The sequence below is a fragment of the Orbicella faveolata genome, unplaced genomic scaffold, assembly GCF_042242905.1.
Source record: "Orbicella faveolata isolate gen_17 unplaced genomic scaffold, um_ofav_v1 contig_25, whole genome shotgun sequence".
In the NCBI taxonomy this organism is placed as follows: domain Eukaryota; kingdom Metazoa; phylum Cnidaria; class Anthozoa; order Scleractinia; family Merulinidae; genus Orbicella; species Orbicella faveolata.
Window position 1 is genome coordinate 8,897,842 of NW_028301553.1, and position 21,588 is coordinate 8,919,429.

General features: G+C 38.0%; 1 protein-coding gene across 1 annotated transcript; it reads right to left on the reverse strand.

Moving 5' to 3' along the window:
- Positions 1–230: 230 nt before the first annotated feature.
- On the reverse strand, positions 231–19,102 carry LOC110050269 (cAMP-dependent protein kinase catalytic subunit PRKX-like). Its single transcript, XM_020756175.2, has 10 exons — positions 19,002–19,102; positions 18,275–18,471; positions 17,963–18,131; positions 12,227–12,490; positions 8,680–8,799; positions 7,879–7,977; positions 6,380–6,437; positions 5,649–5,726; positions 3,294–3,451; positions 231–1,906 (listed from the first exon to the last, which is right to left on the reverse strand). The coding sequence occupies exons 2-9, from the start codon at positions 18,351–18,353 to the stop codon at positions 3,326–3,328; spliced, it is 993 nt and encodes a 330-aa protein (XP_020611834.2). The 5' UTR covers positions 18,354–18,471; positions 19,002–19,102; the 3' UTR covers positions 231–1,906; positions 3,294–3,325.
- Between the last annotated feature and the right edge of the window lie 2,486 nt (positions 19,103–21,588).

Sequence of the window (21,588 nt, forward strand, 5' to 3'; positions counted from 1 at the left end):
CCTTTTTAAGTTTGTTCTTTTTAATCCAGTCATTTGAACAGTGATATATCATATGAGAATTTCAATCTATTTTAAGCCATCCTTTATCAAATATCTTTTTCGAATGTTAAAGAGAAATTCCCCATTTAGCCTCTGCTACGTAAGTCAAATGTAAATTTACTTTTCAGTTGGGGATGTTCATGGCTTCGCCTCCATCAGCCACAACCTGTAAAACCCCGTAAGACAAAGACTTTTCCAACCGAATATATAAAATTTTATTTGGAAATTTTGACTCGTGTATCCATTGACACATTTTACAAAAATTAAATTCAAGTTGACATGTTAATCTATACAGTAAATTTTCAATTCGCATACAAAAATAGACTCAGTCACAATCGAGAATGCCAGAATCTCGAGAGGGGAATGGTAAAGACTACATAAACGATGCGCGCGGCGAGAGGCCTGAGTCAAAGAAAGCTCACCTAGTCTGGTGACTAGTCTGTACCAGGCTCTCGGTCAGTGAACGCGACGAAATTAAAGAGCGAGAGCTTGGAACGTGCTACAGAGTGACAAAAGCAATAAAATGCTTGACAAAATAAAATAAAACCCTCCCTCTATATAATGGCAGTTCCCGATTATGATTTTTATACTTGAAAGTTCAAGAAGAATTTAATTATCTTCCGAAACTAGTATTAACAGTAACTAGAACTATTTTAGTCGAGGGAACAAGTTCTATCTTCGGCAAATCTTCAGCGACTCAATTTCCGATTCCGACCGAACCGGGTCGAGCACTCACGAGTATACGTCAGACAACTCCGACCACAAGGAACAAAAATCGCGGGCTCATTTAAGACTTTTACCATCGACTGGTACTCGTTCCCCCGACTGACTCGACCACCCTAAGGTGGGCTGGGGCGCACAGCACATCACGTGACGCGACACAGTCGCTACCTGATTGGTTTATGAAAACCACGTGGTTTATTATCTCATGAGGGTGAGACATTCTGTAAAACGTTGAGCGCTCTCCTTTGTAGACTTAAGAGGAAAAAATTAAAAGAGTTGAAAGCTGGTCGCAAAAGAAGGAATTAAAAGTAATAATTCATTCATCACGCACCATTCAGAAGTAAAGAGAAATCGTTGTTCAAATTTTGGCCGTCGACGGCTCGTAATTTTTTACATAATCTTTCAGTCGATAATTATACATTACCCCCGTATCATAACACAACATTTATCACGGAAAACCAACGTCAAAGACAATTTCAACCTAGATGAATCTCTAAAGGAGCTCAGTCACGGTTTGCGCATATTGAAACGTTTAGCCTCAATTTTTCAAATTCGTCGTTTGTAATCCGTGTTAATCTTCTCCATCCTTAGGCATCCTTGTTCCTTTATGGTTTATCATTATGTCTTTGGTATTTTTCTATCTTATTAAACTGCTATTTTCAGGTTTCCTACCATTTAAAGGTAATTTTAATGTAGTCAAAATAACTCAAAATACCGTGACTGAGTTCCTTTAAAATTGCAATTCTTCAGCAAAGCGAACAGGCATGATGCTCGAGGCTCAAACTAAAATATGAAAAATAAAAAAAATACAAAACTTTTGAATTTTAAATTGTAAAATAATAATGCCCATAGTTAAAAACAAATGTACCTTCTCTATAGCTGTCACGAAGTTAGCTAATTACATTTAAAAACATAAAATACCGACTATGACTCACTGCGACAGATGTCGTCTTGACCTTCTAAGACAGTTGTTAACTTGCCTAAACGTAACAACGCATTCAGTAATAAATAAGACTTCAAATGAATTCCTAGAGACAAGGGGATTATTCGGAATCGGAACAATCCACGACGTGACATCTCTCATGTGATTTGAATTCTTCTCTCGCCCGTGATCCTTGTACTCTCTTGGCAAATCCAAGATAAACTGAAATCACAAGAACAGAAAGACGAGATCAAAGTCGATAGAATACTCCACCACTGAGATGATCAGCAGGTTTTTTTGAGACACGAACCTACTAGATCAGAAGAAACAAACGGTAATGGTATGATTTTCTACACCGAACTGCATTCGATATCAAGGATGCAAAGAAATAACGATCACGTAATTGAAGATTGACTCTAAAATAGGTATCAACCAGCTTAAATTAAAAAAAAAAAAACAGTGTAGAAAAACACCTGTTTAACACGCAAAGCCCCCGTCCACACTCCACCGGAGAAATTTGGAAACGCAACAATCACCGGCCATTTTGGATTTGTGTTTGAGGAAAACTCGGGCAGGGAAATCACGTGATTATCGTGACGTCATCGTTTTCGAAAAGCGCCGTTTTCAAAATGTGTTTCCCTCCACACTAAAAGGCAAAGCCGGCGTTTTCAAATTCCTCCAGTTTGAAGAACGTTTTCGAAAACCTCCGTTTTCTTTTCGGATTAGTATGGACGGTAGGCCTAACCGTAGAAATAAGGCTGCGTTTTCAAATTTCTTCGGCGTAATGTGGACGGAAGACAAAGAAAGACGGCAACAGAAAGGTCAAAAGAAAATTAATATTAGGCCACAAGTCCATATTTACAAGTTACCAGTAGTCTGGAAGCCTGCGGCTTAAAATCTCGCCATTTTGCTCTTTAAAAAGTGTAACTTTTGTCGTCCAGGTATTTAATTTTGCGCTTTCTTCGACGATTAAAGACTTTGGTGATTTCGAGTGAAACTTGTGAGCAAGTTTTAAAACTAGCGAGTATTCAAAGCAGCAGTGGGTTTTAAAATTGTTATATTGGCTAAAAGCCGAAAATAGCAAGCGCAAGTTATTTTAAATTCGTTTGCCTATCACGAAAAGACCTTTGTATCCTCCTTATCACAGATAGTATAAATCCACCTGCGTTCTATCACCATTCTCGTTCTCTTATTGGCTACGTTACTCACTACCTATTGTTTTAGTATAAATCTACTAGCGTTCTATCACGAATGTCCTTCTCTGATTGGCTACGCTACTCACTTTCTATTAAACAATTAGATTACGAGCTCGAGATTTCTATTGCGTGATAGTTGACGAGGGCGCAGCCCGACTCAACTATCGCGCGATAGAAATCGAGAGCGAATAACCTAATTGTTTTAGTATAAATCTATTAGTCGTTCAAAATTTAAACTAAATCCTCTTCACAGACACTTCGAAAACGCCAAGAAGCGGCCTTCATTTTGTCAACAAGGGCACACTGCTACGCTACTCACTATCTATCACAGAATAGATAGTGAGTAGCATAGCCAATTAGAGAACGGCATTCATGAAAGAAAGCTAGCAGATTTCTTTAGATTTAAAGCTCACCTGGTTAACTAAAATAAGTGAAATCTCCTCGGTTAAAAATCTTTAAACGGCTCCAATAATTTCCCAGAGAGGGGCGGCGCTGCTCTCCAGTCCTCTTCTGGATAGTCATCAAAATTCCTCGTGTCGCCCGGGTGCGCGAGCTTTGGAACAATTGGCGCCTAGATAAACCAAAGTATTCATTACTTGTTATAGTTTAATTATCAGTCGCGGTTAAAAGTTTTCACTAGGATGTGTCAACGCAAGTCAAATTGTGACGAATTCTGAGCGCTTGACATGATACCGACATCGGAGAATAGACACCAGACAGAGCGCGCGATTCTCGTCAAAGCCATTGCTTAGCAACAGCATGTTCTTATAATGTCATGCTCAAGTGACAAATGTAGGAGACATCGCAAAAGTTTAAATTATTTCCGATTTGAAAACAAAGATAGAGCACTTAACTACACGATTAATATCCCAGGTCCGCAGTGCGTGCAGAGGGCTAGCTCATATTGCAAACTCCTCAGAAGCTAGTTTCATATTTTGCGGGATAAGAACAAGAGGACCACCTTACAAATAAACGTAAACTTTAATCACACAAGTGGAAGGAGAAGGGAAAAAATCCTCAATCGTATGCTTAGCTCTCAAGCAGCTTGAGAATTACCACTGTTATTTCATTACTAAGAAACTTACTTCATTGCGATTGGCTCGGAGCAGGCCAATTTATCGTTAACTTTTAATTTTTGTACTGCAGTACAAATTAGTGTGCACGCTTTCATAATTTTCCCAGTCAATTAATAAATGAGTAATCATATCGAAACTCTAAGGACTTTAACACTTCTCATGACATTTGAAAGCGCAAATCCTTAATTGGACTCGCATCCATACGATTATCTACCTATTTTTTGTAACATACAAGAGTCTTGAACAGTAACAAACATGTTTTATGCTCATAGAAAAAGAATACTTCTATTGTATTTCACCATAATAATAATAATTACATTTCCTCCACAGTACACTTGCACTTGTTTAGTTTTTCCTATGTGTATTGTGTTTGTAAATTAATAATAATAATAATAATAATAATAATAATAATAATAATAATAATAACAATAACAATAATAATAATAATGACCATGAGCCGCAAACAGTTACAGAAAACGAGGATGTCACGATATTATGGGACATGCCAATACACACAGACAGGAAAATAACAGCCAACAGACCCGATATAGTGATTAAAGACCACAAAACGAAAACCTGTAAATTTATTGACATGGCAGTACCATCAGACAGAAACACATCCGTGAAAGTCAGTGAAAAACTATCCAAATATAAGGACTTGGAAATCGAAACAAGCCGAATGTGGGGCATGAGAACGGAAACGATACCAGTTATCATTGGAGCACTTGGAGCTATCAAAAAGGGACTAGAAACTTATCTTGGAAGAATTCCCGGCCAATTAAGCATCAGTGAACTACAAAAGATAACCTTGCTAGGTACAGCACACATTTTGAGGAGGGTGCTATCAAGCTAAAAACTGGCTATCCCCTAGTGCCCCAGGACCATGGTTTGGTCTCGGCCCTAAGGACTCTAAGCAAACATTACGTGAGGACGATAATAATAATAATAATAATAATAATAATAATAATAATAATAATAATAATAATAATAATAATATTTTTTTTTAATAAAAAAAAAAGTTTTCGGTAATTATAATAGTAATAATAATATCAAAATAATAATAATAATAATAATAATAATAATAATAATAATGATAATAATTTATTATCATCATCGTCATATCATATGTCATGATATCATGGTTACTACAACTAATGCTAATACTACTACTACTACTTTTTTTTATAAATAAGGTATATACAAGGTAAAAGTAATGATAATAATAATAATAATAATAATAATAACAATAAAACAACAAGCAGATGCAGAGGGCATTTCCTTTAACTTCTAATTTTTATTTTTAAGCAATAGAGAACTTTTTCCGTGTTTACATAACCTCATCTAAACACGAGGAGGGTTGGGAGAATTCGAGACAGTTATGCAAACCCGAGCCATAGCTGAGGGATTGCATAACTTTCGAGAATCCTCCCCCTCCCCCGAGTGTTTAGATCAGGCTATGTAAACATAAAAAAGTGCTCTATTGCTTTTATAAAATAATTCTCAAAAATACGCGCGAATCTGAAACGTCACAACCGTGTTTACATGCTCTCATCTAAACACACCTATCGACTAATGAGAGGGCGCGTAGTAGCTCAGTTATTTTATAACACATATTACTATTCAGTTATAATGGCGATACATCATGTCTAACTTTGAACAGTGATAAGTCAACTGAAAGTTTTCACTTCATACCTTAAGCTTTCTTTGATAAACTAAATTCCAGTCAATCACTTTGAACCATTTGTGACATTTGACATCTTCTGTGCCATTCTAAAAGTAGATCAACATTTAACAGTCAGATGATTAATGAACTAAAAGTTCAGGTTCTCTTAACCTAAAAAGGGCCCTGTCACCATATTTAGCATGATTTTGGAAATCTCAAAAACATATATAGATCTTTGGAAGCTGAACAATAACGGTTTTGTTTTGTAGAGCAGTACTCAGTCGACAAATGATTAAAACCCATTAAGAAGTGAAGATGGCTAACGACGGCGAGGGATGGAAACCGATTGTGATATGGAGTTTTGAAAAAACGTCAGGATGTCAGTTTTTCAAAGGTTCAAGTTTGGCTCGAAAATCATTGAAATTTTGTAAAATTGTTGCTGCAGTGTGGACTTTCTTCAAGAAATTGCTTTTAATAATCGTTTAGTCAGAGCCAATTAAGTTCTTCTTACATAAATTTAGGGACCATTTTGTGAATTTATAACAGTTTTAAGCAAATATATCGTGACAGTGTCCCTTTAACTTCTGCGAAATTGTAAAATCTCCTTCCAATTGGTACACATTTCTTACAGTATTAGTTAAGAGAATTACCTCAACTATGAAGACAATTTCCCACTGGTGATGATTTGGTAAATTCTCCCAACCTGCATAATGGAAATCTATAGGCATTTCAAGGAGAAAATCAGATTTGATTTACTAACCTTCATACTTCCTAGTCGTCTTGTTCTATCATGTACTAATAACTTTTTGATCAAGTCTCTGTCAAAATAAATGAGACAAAAGCATAAGTACATAATTGGTAACTTCTTTTCAATGCGACGTCATCCATAGCCTAAAAATGCTAAATCTTCCAAAGCACTGTAATGGCAAGGGCTAAGGGTTCGAATCCCAGTGAATATCATTACATGTATATAACTTAATAACTGGTCCTGAGCATTTGTCATCATGCATCATGTTCCTTAATCCATTCTACTGTGGACAGCGTATCTTGCCTATGGTAGCCTGCAATGGAGACTCATTTTGATCAAGTGGGCACCATCTTGGATTCAAACTTGGAAGGGACTTGGCTTGAAGCATCCTATGAAGTAGGTCAGTGAGGATGACGGCAGCAAATCTACTCAATCACGAGCCAACGCTGATAACTTGTGAACACACGGAAAGCACTTGCACTGCAGGCTATGCTTACGGTTTCTTTCGTAACTGTTTGTGTTGCTACTGTAAGACCCTGATACTGAACATCAATAAAACTTGCATTGCCAGGTAAAATGTGGTAAATATATCACACATCCAAACATCATGGCCAACCAAGTTTTCTGAGTCCAGGAGTCAAGATTATGTGTTTTGTTATACTTCCCACTTCAAATACATTTTCTGATTGGAAGAGAACGTGTCACGTGTCATAGGTCAAAACTCACTAGCTCCCTAGGGAAACAACAACTTGAACTTACAACTTGCATGTGATCAGGTCAAGCACCTTGGAAACTTGGCAAATTTGCTGCACCAGTTGGTGTCAAGCAAATACTTTTTTTGTATTTTTTTTTTAAATTTTCTAGTTGGGAGGTATACAAAACACTTAATGACTGGCCTTACAGGAAACAGTGAGTTTGGTTTCCCCAAGATCTTCAATGTTCCACTCCGCTTCACCTTGGAGAAAATTGAGGGTCTTGGGGTAACAAAACTCACTGTTTCCCTTGGGCACTGTGTCCTGTTCCATCATTTCATTGTCAGTACTGTTGGCAGTACTGTTGTATCTTTGGTTATGTTGAAACAAATTGTTTAATATGGCTGGACTCTGTTATCAGAGGGTTCATTATATCCGAGGTCCACTGTACATTAGAGCAGGCAGTGTGGTTGTGGCAGTGGTTAGGGCGCTGGACTTGAAATCCAGAGGTTGCAGGTTCAAGTTCCGCTCTAGCCACTAATTTCCTTGGTAGACCCTTGTTCAACTCCTCAGCCACATTTATAAATAGTCAACTGGTCTGCCTCTTGCCAGTTAGGATTTTTAACCATGTTATGTTCATTTGCATTATTTGTGTCATCATTTGTTTCTATTGGTCCTGGAAAGCCCCACTCGGGGAGTGGTCAATTAAGATATTTATTTTATTTAATTATTTACATTACTGCTTGAGTCCTAAGTCCTTTTAAGACATATTCATGAATAGTTTTTGACCTCTTGCAGGAATGAAAGTCAATTACTTACTTTGCTGATGTTGTTTCCATGTGTTTTGGCCACTCTACTTTGCCTGACAATATCTTCTCATAAATTCCAAAAGGGTTGTCATCGAAAAACGGAGGATACCTAAAAGAGAGATTTGCTTAGGCATTTGAAATATTTCCTAGTCTCAGGTTATATTTCACCAAAAATAACATATTGCCAGACAAGTATGTACTCCCTTGAAAATTAGACAATTGAAGAAACTTAAGCCAAGATTGGACTGTCTTTGTTTGTTCCTGCATTGATTCAAGTGCATCAGGGGTTGGGTCAAATAGCTGAAAATGTTTCAGCTGGGTGTCAGATTTTCATTCATAGGCACGAGATAGAAGTTTTTAACCTTGCCCAGGTTGTTAGAAAGGTGGACAACTCTATCCACTGGATAAATCACTATCCAGCAGGGCTGTGCTGTATACAATGTATGAAGCATCTGCGTGCACACAGGAACCTAACTTTTACCTTTGGGTGACTGGAAAAACTTAGTACACTTTTTTCACATAATCTTAAGTGCTGGGCACTTGGGATTTCATGGTTAGGAACCTTTGGGCTACATGTAATTTTACTTACTTACAGACCACAGCCTTGCTATTTAGTGGATAGTATGGTTTGTTTTGTTAACACTTATCCACTGAACAGCTATTTATCCAGTGGATAGTGTTATCCAGCTCTCAAACAACCGGGGCCTATACCCATAGGTGTGAGACTCATGCCTAAGAAATGAGAGTTGACAGGTACATGTACAGGTTGAGTTGCAGTCCCCTGGAATTTTAAGCTATCATAAATTCTTACCCAACAAGCATTTCATAGATAAGAATTCCTAGTGCCCACCAATCCACTGCTTTATTATGACCTTTGCTTTGTATTATTTCTGGAGCAAGATATTCTGGAGTACCACAAAGAGTCCATGTCCTGAAATGACAAAATATGGCAAATGTATTCAGTAATAAATGGCACGCAATGCATGCAGAAGCGATGACATTTCTTTTTGCTGGCACTAGTAAAATTGGGATACATTTATAAGGGGTATTTGTAAAAGGAAGTTGAGTTCATTAATCAACAGGGATGTGAGAGCAATTGTCACAAGTTAAGAAATGAATAAGTTAAAAAAAAAAAAAAGAAAAAACCATCAGTAGTCACACAATATTTCCTTAGGAGGAATGTGCGATACTGAGCATCTGCCTAGGACGCTAAGGGATGTGTGGATGAAAGTAGGTTCCAATTAACAAAACATTTGTTTTTCAACCGGTTCTACATTTAGGCTTGCATTACAGCTCATTTAGTTATGGCAAGATAATCTGCAAGCATTTAGTTCATGAGGGTGCTGGCCAAATCAACTATCAAACAAAATGAACCTACAATACATGACTCCTACTAAATGCAACTTGTTCATTGTGTCTGCATTTTCAGAGCTCAAGTAAGTGTTCTGCAATATATTGTTGCAGATGTAACCATTATTTTATTCAGTTTGCAGTGTGACAGGCTGTTTTTAGCACTTAATTTTGTTTCAGTTCACGCAACTCGCTTATGTTTAAAATATATTGGCAACAAACAATGAGCTTAAACCATTAAAGTGACGGGTTTCAGTCATGCAGAAAAATCTAAAGATGAGAATGAGTGGTTAAAAACTAACCCCTCAAACACATTTTCTGAGAATAAGCAAACAGGTGTAACTCACAAAAATTAATTGTTAGGTCTATGATCAAAATCTCAATGTATATATACAATGTGGGTCAGATTAGGCTCGATTACCAGCCGCTGTTTCTGGAAATGAGCCCGTGCTCAGCAAGCGGACAGGAGAGAGCAGGGGAAATCGAGCCTAGGGTCAGATCAGGGCATCCAGTTAAAATTGCATTCCGCAATGCGAACGGAAGCGTAACACTTTCATTGTGTTTACTTTGATAAGGTTTTCAACAGCATGACCTGTTGAGCGAAAAGTCAATGAATTTGTGACGGCACATGAGAACAAGCTTAAGTTAAAGGCACTCCGCAGATCCTACCAGCTGTAAAGCTCAGTCCCCAAGGACAAGTTTCTCACTCCCCGAAACCAAAGATCGCAAAATTTGGTGTGTCTTTTAAATACTAGCTCCCAGACAACAAATAGTATTCTCATTGTTTCTCTCTGAAATCAACACCTTATTATCTTTAAGGACATTTTGCAATGCTAATTACCTTACCAGAATTAATTAATTTGTTGTTTTAACCATATACCTATTATCAATGGACCTTTGACCATATTATTGTGAGTTTGCCGTGAGTGTAAATCTATCTGATACTGGATAAACCAAAATCCACCCCAAATTCTTCGTTTAAAAGCTGAAATTAAAAGCACTCCAGATAAATTGTGTGTGCAGTAAAACACACTGCTGCACATTGTTTATCAACACTCATTCCAAACAGTGAAATGACACCTTGATGATAGTCAGCAGTGACAGTTGACGAATCCACAGGGTAACAAGACCCAGGATTCATTTTCACATCATTAGCTAGTAAAATCAACAAAGGAATGCAAAAATGATACACACACATTTGAGGGAACCAAAACCTTGCATAGTGAGTCATTTGCCAAGAGCGAATTACTTTTTTTAAAGTTGGAAGATATATCGCTTCCAGGTAAAACATAAACAATAGCATAGACCAGAACGTCCCTCTTACATGGCTTGAGTATTCTTTGGCTTTCAAATCAATGTTGTGCAATGTTTCACATTCCCCATTCAAAAACAACCGCCGCTCTGTATTACATTAAAGAAACCATGATCTAAGCTACATTAACCAGTTCTGATCAAGACAAAACCTTCAGGTAGCTCACCTTTTCGTTACACTATTCTCCATTACTTTCTGCTATCTTAACTGGTTTCACAGTGAACTTCTGCAATGCTCTTCTCCAATTCAAGTTCAATTTTACCGATATTTCAGCCCACAGATAAGTTTAGTTCAGGCCTAAACAATGCCCACCAATACGTAAATGTCACCTGAAATGTGGACCCTTGACTTATCACATGTACCACACATTTAAGTTTAGTTCAGATATTTCAGTGCTCATACAATGCCCATACAGTGCTCTGACATTGCTCATTCAATTCAACACAAGACAGGCAATGGTCCAGCCTAAACGATGCTCATTAATACGTAAATTTAATGTGGACCCTTGACCTATTGCGTGTGCGACTTGCTTGTCAATCTCAAGTTGTATAAATGGACGATATATTCTTATTTTGAGTTTGTCTGTGAGCGTAAATTTTTCGGATACTTGACAAAGTACAATCCACACTCAAAATCTTCGTTTAAAAGTTGAAAATAAAGGCACTCCGCCGATCCTACAAAGCCACAAAGGTAGCTCCCAGAGTGCATTTCGCTTCCACAGAGGGATAAAAAGTGTGCGACAAAAGCACGACGGACATAAGCGCAACAAAATAACTGAGAAATCACCATCCAAAGGAATGCAGCACGCCAGCTATAAGCGCATGACTACGTTATCGCTTAAAAATGGAACCATATCTGCCTCATTCAATAAGTGTACAGAGATTTGATGGTCTACTAAACCAGATAAATTATTCAGTCATATATGCCAGCCTAAAAAATAGAAACCAAATATTTCTTTGACTAGTAGTTATCTCTTGCTGACCCCTCTAAATGACTAACTGATACAACCATGTCAGATATGTTAAGCTTTATCTCCCAAATCTCAGTTTGCCTGTTACCTGAGAGACCAGGAGATCAGGGACAGAAGATTTGGATGGGAGGCTGAAGGGACCGTGGCCCCTTTTTTTCATGTTTTCGAAAAAAAAAAAAATTACCAGCCATCTTTAGAGGGCAATTTGGTTATTGTGAATTTTTTTTTGGGGGGGGGGGGGGTGGGGGTGAAGGGGGGGGGGGCAGTTGGCTTGCAGTCTTTGTCCCAACCTCTATCCGAATTTTCTAGATCCGTTCCCCAGGGGACGTGGAGATTGACTGTAATCGGACCAGCATATGGTACACGAAAGTCGTGATAAGAAAATGGTCCTTTAATGCAATTTAAGGTCTTTGGAACTTGCAATTATAAAGATATAGTTTGGAAGATATACATGCAAGATACCAGGACCTGATAGCCAGAAAAAATTATGACCAAGGCAAATTGGCCATGGTTAAATTCTCTTCATAGGTATTTAGCAATGTTTCACTTTCCCCATTCAAAAACAAGAAAATTAAGACAAAAATCAAAACAACAACAAAAACAAACACTGAGGCATGTGCCTCATACTCGCCATGGCTTTGGATAGTGCTGCTTTCCACAGGTGAGGACATAAGTGGAACTTAGTTACTGACATATTAATAAAACTCATTTAATAATAAAACATACTTATCCTGAACTTCTTTGGCAAAACCAAAATCTGTGAGTTTCACATGTCCTTCTCTGTCAAGGAGAATATTCTCGGGCTTGAGATCACGATACACTATACTATTGTGATGGAGATAATCAAGGGCAGATACTATTTCAGCTCCAAAAAATAATCCTGTCCCATTGTTAAATCTTCCTGCTGTACGAAGGTAAGTGAAAAGTTCACCACCGCAGGCATACTCCAGAAGCATATACAAGAATGTGTTATCATGATGCGTCCATAATCTGCAAAGTACAAAGAAAAAAAAAAAACTGTCAGCAATGGAAGGAATCTTGCATACGGCTGGCACGCCTGAAATTTGAATTGACCAATCATGATTCAGCAGGCGGCGATAACTTTACTGTCCTGACGTCAATGTAAGTTAACAGGAAAGGCATTGAAATCAGGCCACTTTTCTCACTGCAGATTGCATTAAATATTCACGAAAAGGGATTTACAATTCCCTAAACCATATTATATTGTACAAAGTGAAAAATATGAAACATTTTGTGTCTCTAAGCTTCTAATTTGGCACCAAAGGGTCCCCAGCGTCCGGCATGGCAACTCGCTCGTAGTTCATCAAGTGTCGCCAGGTAGGATAATAGTTGTCTTATTTTGAACAAAATATGCTGTTCCTTGTCAAATTAAACTCAGAATTCTCAAGTTAACTATGAGAAGAGGCCAAAGCAACTTTAGCATTGTCCTTATTTTTGTAGGCGGCAAAGAAAAAGGCTATTATCATGTTGTTTCAGTAGGACAGCTCAGTTTTAACTGACACTCCTACTGCAGGAGCAACCACCATATGCAAGGTATACAGAATGCAATCGCTAATTGTGTGAACATTGCAAGGGTGTACGCTGGGCCTGGGCAGAGGGCTTGAAGCTGAACGCTTGGAAAAACTTTTGCCAATGGGTCTTTTTAATCGGATGGAGCTCAAACTTTTCACCATGATAACTTATTATGCCAAACAACCATATTGATTTTGTTTTTTTTTTTATTTTAACAGTTTCTGGCAGAAAAATGATGTCACAGTGCTAAAGGCAAATTCCCTGTTATGGCACAAAAAGTATATTACTCTGAAAGAACTCATTAAGATAAAGTGAAATGCACAAAAAAACATTGAAAAAAGCTTGATCTGTCTTAAAGATATAAAGTTTGTAAGTTTGAATTTTCTGTGATTTTGTTACTATTTTCAAAACATCTACAAAATTCGGATCTTTATATCTTCAAGACGGATTGAGATGGTACATGTAGCTAGCTCTTTCAAATTTTACCCAAATTTTTCTGTCACTAATAAATATTTTTAAAAATACATTTCATAAATTTATAAATTCACAAATTATATGTATGTTTGTGTTTTAGTTACTTTTCATATGCCAGTCAAAGTTATTTTTGCCCTTATTACATATCAATCCTTGGCTTACCCACAAAATGAGGGGGTAATTGCCACAAAAATACCTATGTGTAGTTCAGAATATGATAATACACTGTAAATATAAGAGTTTTCTACGTTGACAGTCAAGAATCGCACAACCAATCCAGTCTAGTCTCGCCTTACAGATACTCCTCTGTTATGGACAACCACTATTACAGACAGAAGTTACATTTCCCGGCTGACACTACAAAGAAATGTATGGAAACAACTCCTGGTATTACATGTAAGGGCTTGTGGACAATTCATATGGTCCTAAACTCACATTTTTATTGCTCTAAGTTCTCTTATAACAACAGATAACTAATGGATGAATTGAATGACATTAATTATTAAGCACTCTTGTAATAGTACTTGTTTGTAAACTACTATTTTGACCTGTATTATATGACTATGTATCTAAGTACAAATTAAAAGAAACTAGGGATTTGCAGAAGATAATCCCTAGGTACTTTTAGTTTCCACTAAAATGAGGTCTTCCGAGGCGGCACATAGTGTCGCTCTGTCATGTCACTTGTTTTTAAGCCTGCCTGTCGCCTATTTGGTTACAGACAAATGTCGCTGAACATTGCTTTTTCACAAGAACACACATGTCACTGCAAAAACTAAATTTATGTGCTCCAGAAGATCTCAATATTAAGGTTACTTCCCACCTTCAGAGGCCAAAAAAATCGTTTTTTCTTTTATTTGACAAAATTTAAGTTCGTCATTTTATCTAGTGTTTCCAAAAGAAAAACATTAAAAATCTCAAAAAGCGGCCGAGTTATTTAGAAGGTGGACTAGGAAGGTGTCACAATCTTGTCAACGGACAAGAACCCTGGGAAATTTTCGCAGCAAACACTCATCGCTCGTATTTCATGTCATTTGCATATTTTTATTTACATCACGCACTTGACAAAAATTCCTATGTGGAAGCTCTTTACGCTAACTCCTATGGAAAAATCAAAAGCAGAAAAAAGGCCTTGGGTAAAGAAAACAAAAAAACCAGCCCAAAGAAGAAAGAAAAAGCTCCATATTGTCAAGGTAAGAAAAAAAAACCTTGCTGAAAGCGACAAAGGCCCTTGGTTTGGCCAAACGCTTTCGACAATCTCGGCGTCTGCTGAAGTTCCGGAGTGTTCGAATATCCTTGGAGCAAGTAGCTTAAAAATCAAAGTTAACGTCAGTGCAGGCTGTGAACAAGATTCTTCGTCGGAATCTGGGGGAAGTGATGAAGAAAATGAAACCTACCCAGGGGAACTCATTTCAACAATAAGAGTATTTCTTAAGCAGTCTGTCGATTCCTTAACGTCTTGTTTTTCAGTGGCACATTTTCCCCCTTTAACCTTTTTGGCACGGGTTTTGCCTTTGCCTTTGGCGTCTTTGCCCATTATATTACGTCGCCGTCCTGAATTGAACTCCACTGAGTGAGATAAAAAAAACATGTTGCAATGCGATGCTTTTCCCGGGAAATCTTGATCCATTGTCATAGGCACTAGGAGGTCCTGTTGTTCCATTGGTTTCCGGTTTAATTAGGCGTGATAATCTCTGGGCGTGGCACGAGTTGTTTACAAACCTTTACAAGCTAAAATCTCGCATTTGATTTTTGGAGGAATACATCCATTTTGAGCGAATTTATAGGGTATGCAGATTTGACGGATTTTCGTGAAATTTTGCCAGAACATTTCAGAGATAATGACAAACCAAAGTGTGTCGGGAAATTTTGATATTTAACACATTTTTCCTGTGGCGTCCATTTACGCAACACGTCTCGCATATTTTTAGCTACTCCAACTTTAGAAGCGGATATCTAGACAACCAATCAGAATATCGAAAAAAGCCCGACACACTTTCGTTGACTGATGCCTTGTGCATAAGACTATGCAGCCATTTTGCTCGTACTGTGGAATCTGATACCCGATAAATTCAATAGAAGAAGCCTTGGTCGTTTCACACCTTACTGCCTCCTGACACTTCCTAAAAGAAAACATTGCTGAAATTGTATTTTTTTCGTAAAGTACATTTATTAAGCTTTCTTACGATATATAGTTTGTTGGGGTTTTATTGAAACTGGCGCGCGTACGATTTTTTTCCTGAAGGGCACCTGCGAAGGTGGGAAGTAACCTTAAAGTGGGTGCCTGGAAATAATTCTAATAGCTCACTCTTAATTACTTGGTCTTCCTTGATTACCAATATACCTCACTGCGCTTTGCTAATTTGTTTTCTTTCAGTTTTGATCAGTACAGTGGTCTTGCTTTCTTGCAAGCTCACCTCTCCCCAGTCTTACAGAACATTTTCACTCACATGGCCAGCATCCATGAAAATTTATTGGAACAAGAGAAAGTGTTTATATAAGAAAATAATTCAGTTCCCACATGATTGGCTCAGGACACCAATATGGCCACTGTTTCAACCTTTTGGGACACCAATATGACTGCCGTGATGCCATGCATGTGAATACACTCTATAATTAAATTTACACATGGTTTTACATGAGCACAATAACCTTTGGATGATAAATACCGGTAATTATTGTACACGTTGATCTTTTGAATAAAGAGGCCAAAGAGGCTATCAAGGACCAATATTTGTCAGTCTGTGTGTAAAGTTTGACAAATGAGGTATATCAACCTGATCAATTTGGACCAACCTTGGAAAGCCCAGTTCAAATGTCGCACTCTTTTGGTGCTGAACTCAATTGATCAGACAAGTAACTCATAAGTTCTGATGTTTGTACCACAACAAGTAATAAAAGACTAACTACTTGACAAGATCTAAAGAGTGTTACGAGAAATGGTCAGAAATGGCACAAAAAAATCGCAAGAGTCATACTAGCCTTGTCCTGTCGCTGTCGGAAAAAAAGTGAAAAGATGTTGCTTTATCAATATTAAAAATTGATTGTCACTGTTGTAAATTGAACCCTTCTTCTGTCAGTTCTTGGCAGTTGTTGGAGCTTTGGAAAAAGATTGTTGCCACATTTTGGAGCACTACAAAGTCATCTGTTTCCAAGGCCTCTAAAAAGTACTCACTTTTTGAAATCTCTAACTTTTGTACCTGATGCACACATTTTTGTGTACACTAGGCCAAGAATACTTCTGTTTCCAGATGCTCCCCTTTAGTTTCAAAAAATATGAAATTACTGTCCTGGTACAAAATCCAATCAGTATATGGTAACAGGATAGTGTAATAGGCTGTGTTGATTATTCACGCAAGAAGACCATTTTGAGCTATTCTGTATTTCTTTCAAAGGGGGGTCATTCTTACAAGACCCTATTTTAAGAAAAGGTTCAATTTGAGGAACAGCTCTGGACGAAAACATATTTACTCCTCCTTTGTTTGCTCCCTATTTTCACCACAATATATTCCCGGCGTTGAAATCACAAGAAGAAAGGGAAAATAAACAAAAGAAGTTTGCAAGAAGGAGTTACGACAAATTAGATTATAGCTTTCCTATGTATTCCAATTAAACTACGTTTCATTCCATTACAGATTGCTTCATTGAGGAAACGATTTACACAAGAGCAACGCGCTATGTCAACCATGGAACGTTTCTGCAAAAGGTGTTTGTTCTTTCAGTTTCAATTGCTGCGATAAATGATCGAACTTTCGATTCAATCAAGTGTGACGGAGACGTGACGAACAAGCCACAACGAACAACAAAAGCTGCAACCGAAGCTAGAAAGTGTCAATTTCCAAGTTCTAAAAACGTCCATTAAAGCGAACCTCGAACGCTGAACTGGACGCGAGTTACGAGAAAATTCAAACGCGGTCACAAACTGAACATTGTCAAACAATATTAGAGTCGTATTAACATTAATATGCAAAAACATTAGTCTTTGGAATTCCGTTTCACGTGGTTGGAACGCGAAAATGGCTTCCTATCAGAGCCACCAAAAGTTCAAGATCAAAGATGACAGTCGCGCAGAAAGACGTTGATCGCAATACTTCCTAAATGTATTACTAGATGAGCAAGCTTAGCTAAACCCATATTCACACAAAGCTAACATTTACTACCTTAAGCATATGTACACAGACTTCTACACGAATCGAAGGAGCTTACTTTAAAAAAAATCGATCATGGTTGCTTTGTATACATAACCCCATAGACTGCGTAAAAAGGAAACCTAGAAAGGAAGTCGATTGAAACATGCATTAAATGGGAAACTGTGACTGGGAGACTTTGCAACGGAAAGATTTCGGATTTAGACGAGAAGCGAGCGATGTACTCTTCAGATATACAGAGCGAGCAAGCTCATTCATAAGTAATCTAGTTTGCTGAAACACTAAGTGTTTACAAGTCTATACTCACAAATTCACGATAAATGGATGCTCAATCTTGGTTAGAATATTCTTCTCGTTCTGTACATGTTCAACTTGTTTAAGTCTGATTACTTCTCTGATATTCATTATCTTCAAGGCATGGTATTCACCGGACCTCTGATCGCGGCAGAGTAACACTCGTCCAAAAGTGCCCGTACCTGTGTGCAAAAGGACTCCGTCACTCTCTAATACCTCCATAAAGCGCAACACTAACGACCTCATTAGAGATGAACTATTCTTAGAACTGTAAATAAAGTCGCCAAATTCACTTTTCAGAGACAATTCATCTTTCTTTGCTTACCTAGAGTTGTTGTCAGGTCGAAATCAAGCAGTGTCGTTCGCTTGTCTTTCTTCTTGGAAGCTGCAGTGCTACTTGCCATATGTAATAAATTACGACAAACGACGCTAAAAATCACAACCTTCTATATGCTGCTCGTGGATAACACCACACATTGATCCTTCCGGTAATCTATTCCTCTGCTGGAAGATTTTTCTCAACTAGGAGGCAAAAACCGCGGATATAAACGGACATATTGAGACGTGTGTGTTGAGACGCGCTTTTGGAAGGCCTGGTTGTTCGTCTGTAATGAATGCCGGTCAGAGAGGGCGCGCTCAACCGCGAAGAAATTACAAGGATAAACAAATCAAGCGTGAATTGTTTACTCGCAACTTGCCTTGTTTATTGAGCTAGGTTGATGGACAGCTTGTGTGTGCGTGCAGGGTCTACAGTTGAATTTTTTTAAATTGAACAAGAAAAAAAAAAATTGTCACAAGAATGAAAGAGATAAACATTATCCTCGACTATACAGAAACTTCAGTTTGATGTAAAACCATCAGTGGTCCCTGAAACGCTTATCTGACAGATGAATAGATCGAACGAAGGATGACGTTGGCGAAACTATTTTATTGTTTTCTAACTTTGAAGGCATGATAAAATCACTGCTATAACAAAACGAGGTTTGGGGGCTTTCTAGAAGAACCCAACAACTGATTAATACTAAAAATCGAAGTAATATAAGTTAAGTTACCTGATAAATAGAGTCCAGGTCAGTGTGCCCCACAACAAACAGAAGTTGAGTATAGCGTCTGATCCTAACTTTCTTTTTGAGAAGTTTTTTTTACCTGCCACAATTCTCACTTCCGGTCGTATGATGACGTCACTAATGAGAGTTTCCGCTAAGAATCCCACGATCGTGACGCGCGGGCTTTGAATCTGAACGCCATCACGAATGAGGCAAAACAATAATTTTCAAAAAAATAATAATAATCATAATAACCTCGTTAAATGCAATTGCAAGGGGAAGAAGTGACGAGCAGCATAGACGTCACACGAATTTCTAGATCTGCTTTCTCGGCCGGCTAAAAACGGACCCGATCACAAATTTGTACATTCGTAAACAAAGCAAGGTGCTTGAAAATGTAAACTTTATCGATAATAACTTCCTACTCACCTACCACGCTTATAAAGCCTTGCTTCGTCAAAGAACAGCTAAGTTAATATCAAAGCCGATCCATTCCGTTTGATCACGTTCAAATATTCAGAAATATCTCAAGTAAAAAAGAAAAAAAAAATTGTCTCCTAGTGGACCGGAGATCAAGAGCGGAGATCAAGAGCGGAGATCAAGTGCTCTGAATTCTCGTAGTTAAGACCACGACCACAGTTATGATTCAATTTAACTCGGCAAGTAGCTGGCCAAAATCATGCTAAAATTAAACGTAAAGTGTTTATCTTTTGTTTTACGGTGACCAGTAGCCATCTCGATATGAGTATATTTTTTTAAAGCCAAAATATTACTGTCGATTTAGTTTGGGTCGCAGTATCACGAAATCCCGACTTACAACACGAGATCTCGACTTACAACCCGAGATCTCGACTTATAACGCGAGATCTCGACTTATAACACGAGATCTCGATTTATAACGCGAGATCTCGACTTAGTAGCACGAGATCTCGACTTATGATGTGAGATCTCCTGTTAACAACGCGAGATCTTGACTTAAACTGTGAGATCTCGAGTTAATAACGCGAGATCTCTACTTATAATGGCGTAATAATACAAAATGAAGTAACCAACATGTTCAAATTACATGCGGATAACAGCGGAAACCACACAAACCTATGACCTCCAGCGGCTCTACTCTGGTGAAATGTTCTCCTAAAAACACAGGATTATTGCTTACCGAAATAGTCAAAGACCCCCCCCCCCCCCCTATCGCACTATACAAAAGGGGCAGATCGTTAAAGATATATTCTGAGTTAGAACAAAACTTTCAAAGCAGTTTCCATTGAAATTATTTCTGGATGGAATGTAGCCCAAGAATGAAGGAGTAATTTCTATATAAGTCTATTGTGGACTTATTGGTCGCTTATTTATGTGTACTGGATATATTTAACATCACAAAGACAACCCCTACCTTTTAATCAAACATATCAGAGGGCGTTTAAACCCCGACCAGGAATGGCCTTATGTCTCGATTGATCTTTTATTCTTGAGAAAATAAAATATCAGTATCAAGATTCCGAACACACCCACACCGACGTGGTCTTCTGACCAAAGGACCGAAATAAAGTCCTTGTGTTCAGAAATAGTTCTTATCTTCCGCCTTAATACCGCGGTGGTGCTAATTTGAAAAGAACTGGAAAGATATCATTGTTATCTAGTGGGAAACCACACCGCCTACTACTCAAATTATCACTTAGATAAAAGCAGCGACCGACATCTGCACGACACTAAACGAAAATATATTAACTCATTTTCATTCGGTAAAATTAAAGGCCCTTGCCCTGTTTCAGGCCTAACTTGATATTTTCCCAGCCGTTTCGGACTGGATCGAACTCGTTGGGCACTCTCTTCATATATTAGACTAAAACGTACCGAAAAGCGTGGAAAATGGAAGTGTCCCAGACCATGCTTAATCCCCCTGTCCATGCGGCATTAGAAAAAAAGAATTAAAAAAAAAAAAAGAAAAGAAAAGACAGATGTAAATACAGATTACATAAGTACGCTGTTCATAAAAGATCCAAATAATATTAACATGCAGAAGGCCATACAGCAGCGTGGGAAGCTGACAAGATTTCGCGCGCGCGCGCGCGCGTGCGCGAGTGTTTTGTTTTCGATATTCGCCGCCCTCCCTACGCGAGCTAACCATGTAGCGAGGAATCAAACTGTTTCATTTGTGTGTTCTAGTGGATAGAACACACGAATGCACCTCACAGACTATGGAATTCATACAGTATCCATTTGCACCAATTCCGGGGCACAAACAATTTCCGTGTGCAACAAAGTCCGCGCAAACTTAGCTAGCAGTTTCAGAGATTCCTTTACTGAAGTGACAGCAAACCACTCTCTGTCCAAGTCGTCTTGTGACCAATTTCTTAAAATATGTTATATCCTGATTTATTTCTTTCTTTTCTTGTGTTACTCCTGGGAGAGAGAGAGTCTTCAATTTCTGAGTACCGTCACTGCTTTCCTCCATTGTAGCTGCTAAAATCTGATCTTACTTAGTAGGTAGAAGGACCAGATTCGCTCTACGAATGAAATTAGGAACTACTATAATTCTGATTTATGTCCTGGTATTGAAACAACAACGTTTGTGCGAAAAGCAACGGCGTAA

Bases quoted from the DNA above. Each gene is read 5' to 3' on its own strand.
- LOC110050269 (XM_020756175.2), bottom strand. From the start codon at position 18,353: ATGGCAAGTAGCACTGCAGCTTCCAAGAAGAAAGACAAGCGAACGACA. The intron at 7,978-8,679 runs GTAAGAATTTAT...TCTCTCTTTTAG, and splicing joins ATCTATGAAATGCTTGTTGG to GTATCCTCCGTTTTTCGATG. The intron at 3,452-5,648 runs GTATGAAGTGAA...TGGTTTATCTAG, and splicing joins TTTATCAAAGAAAGCTTAAG to GCGCCAATTGTTCCAAAGCT.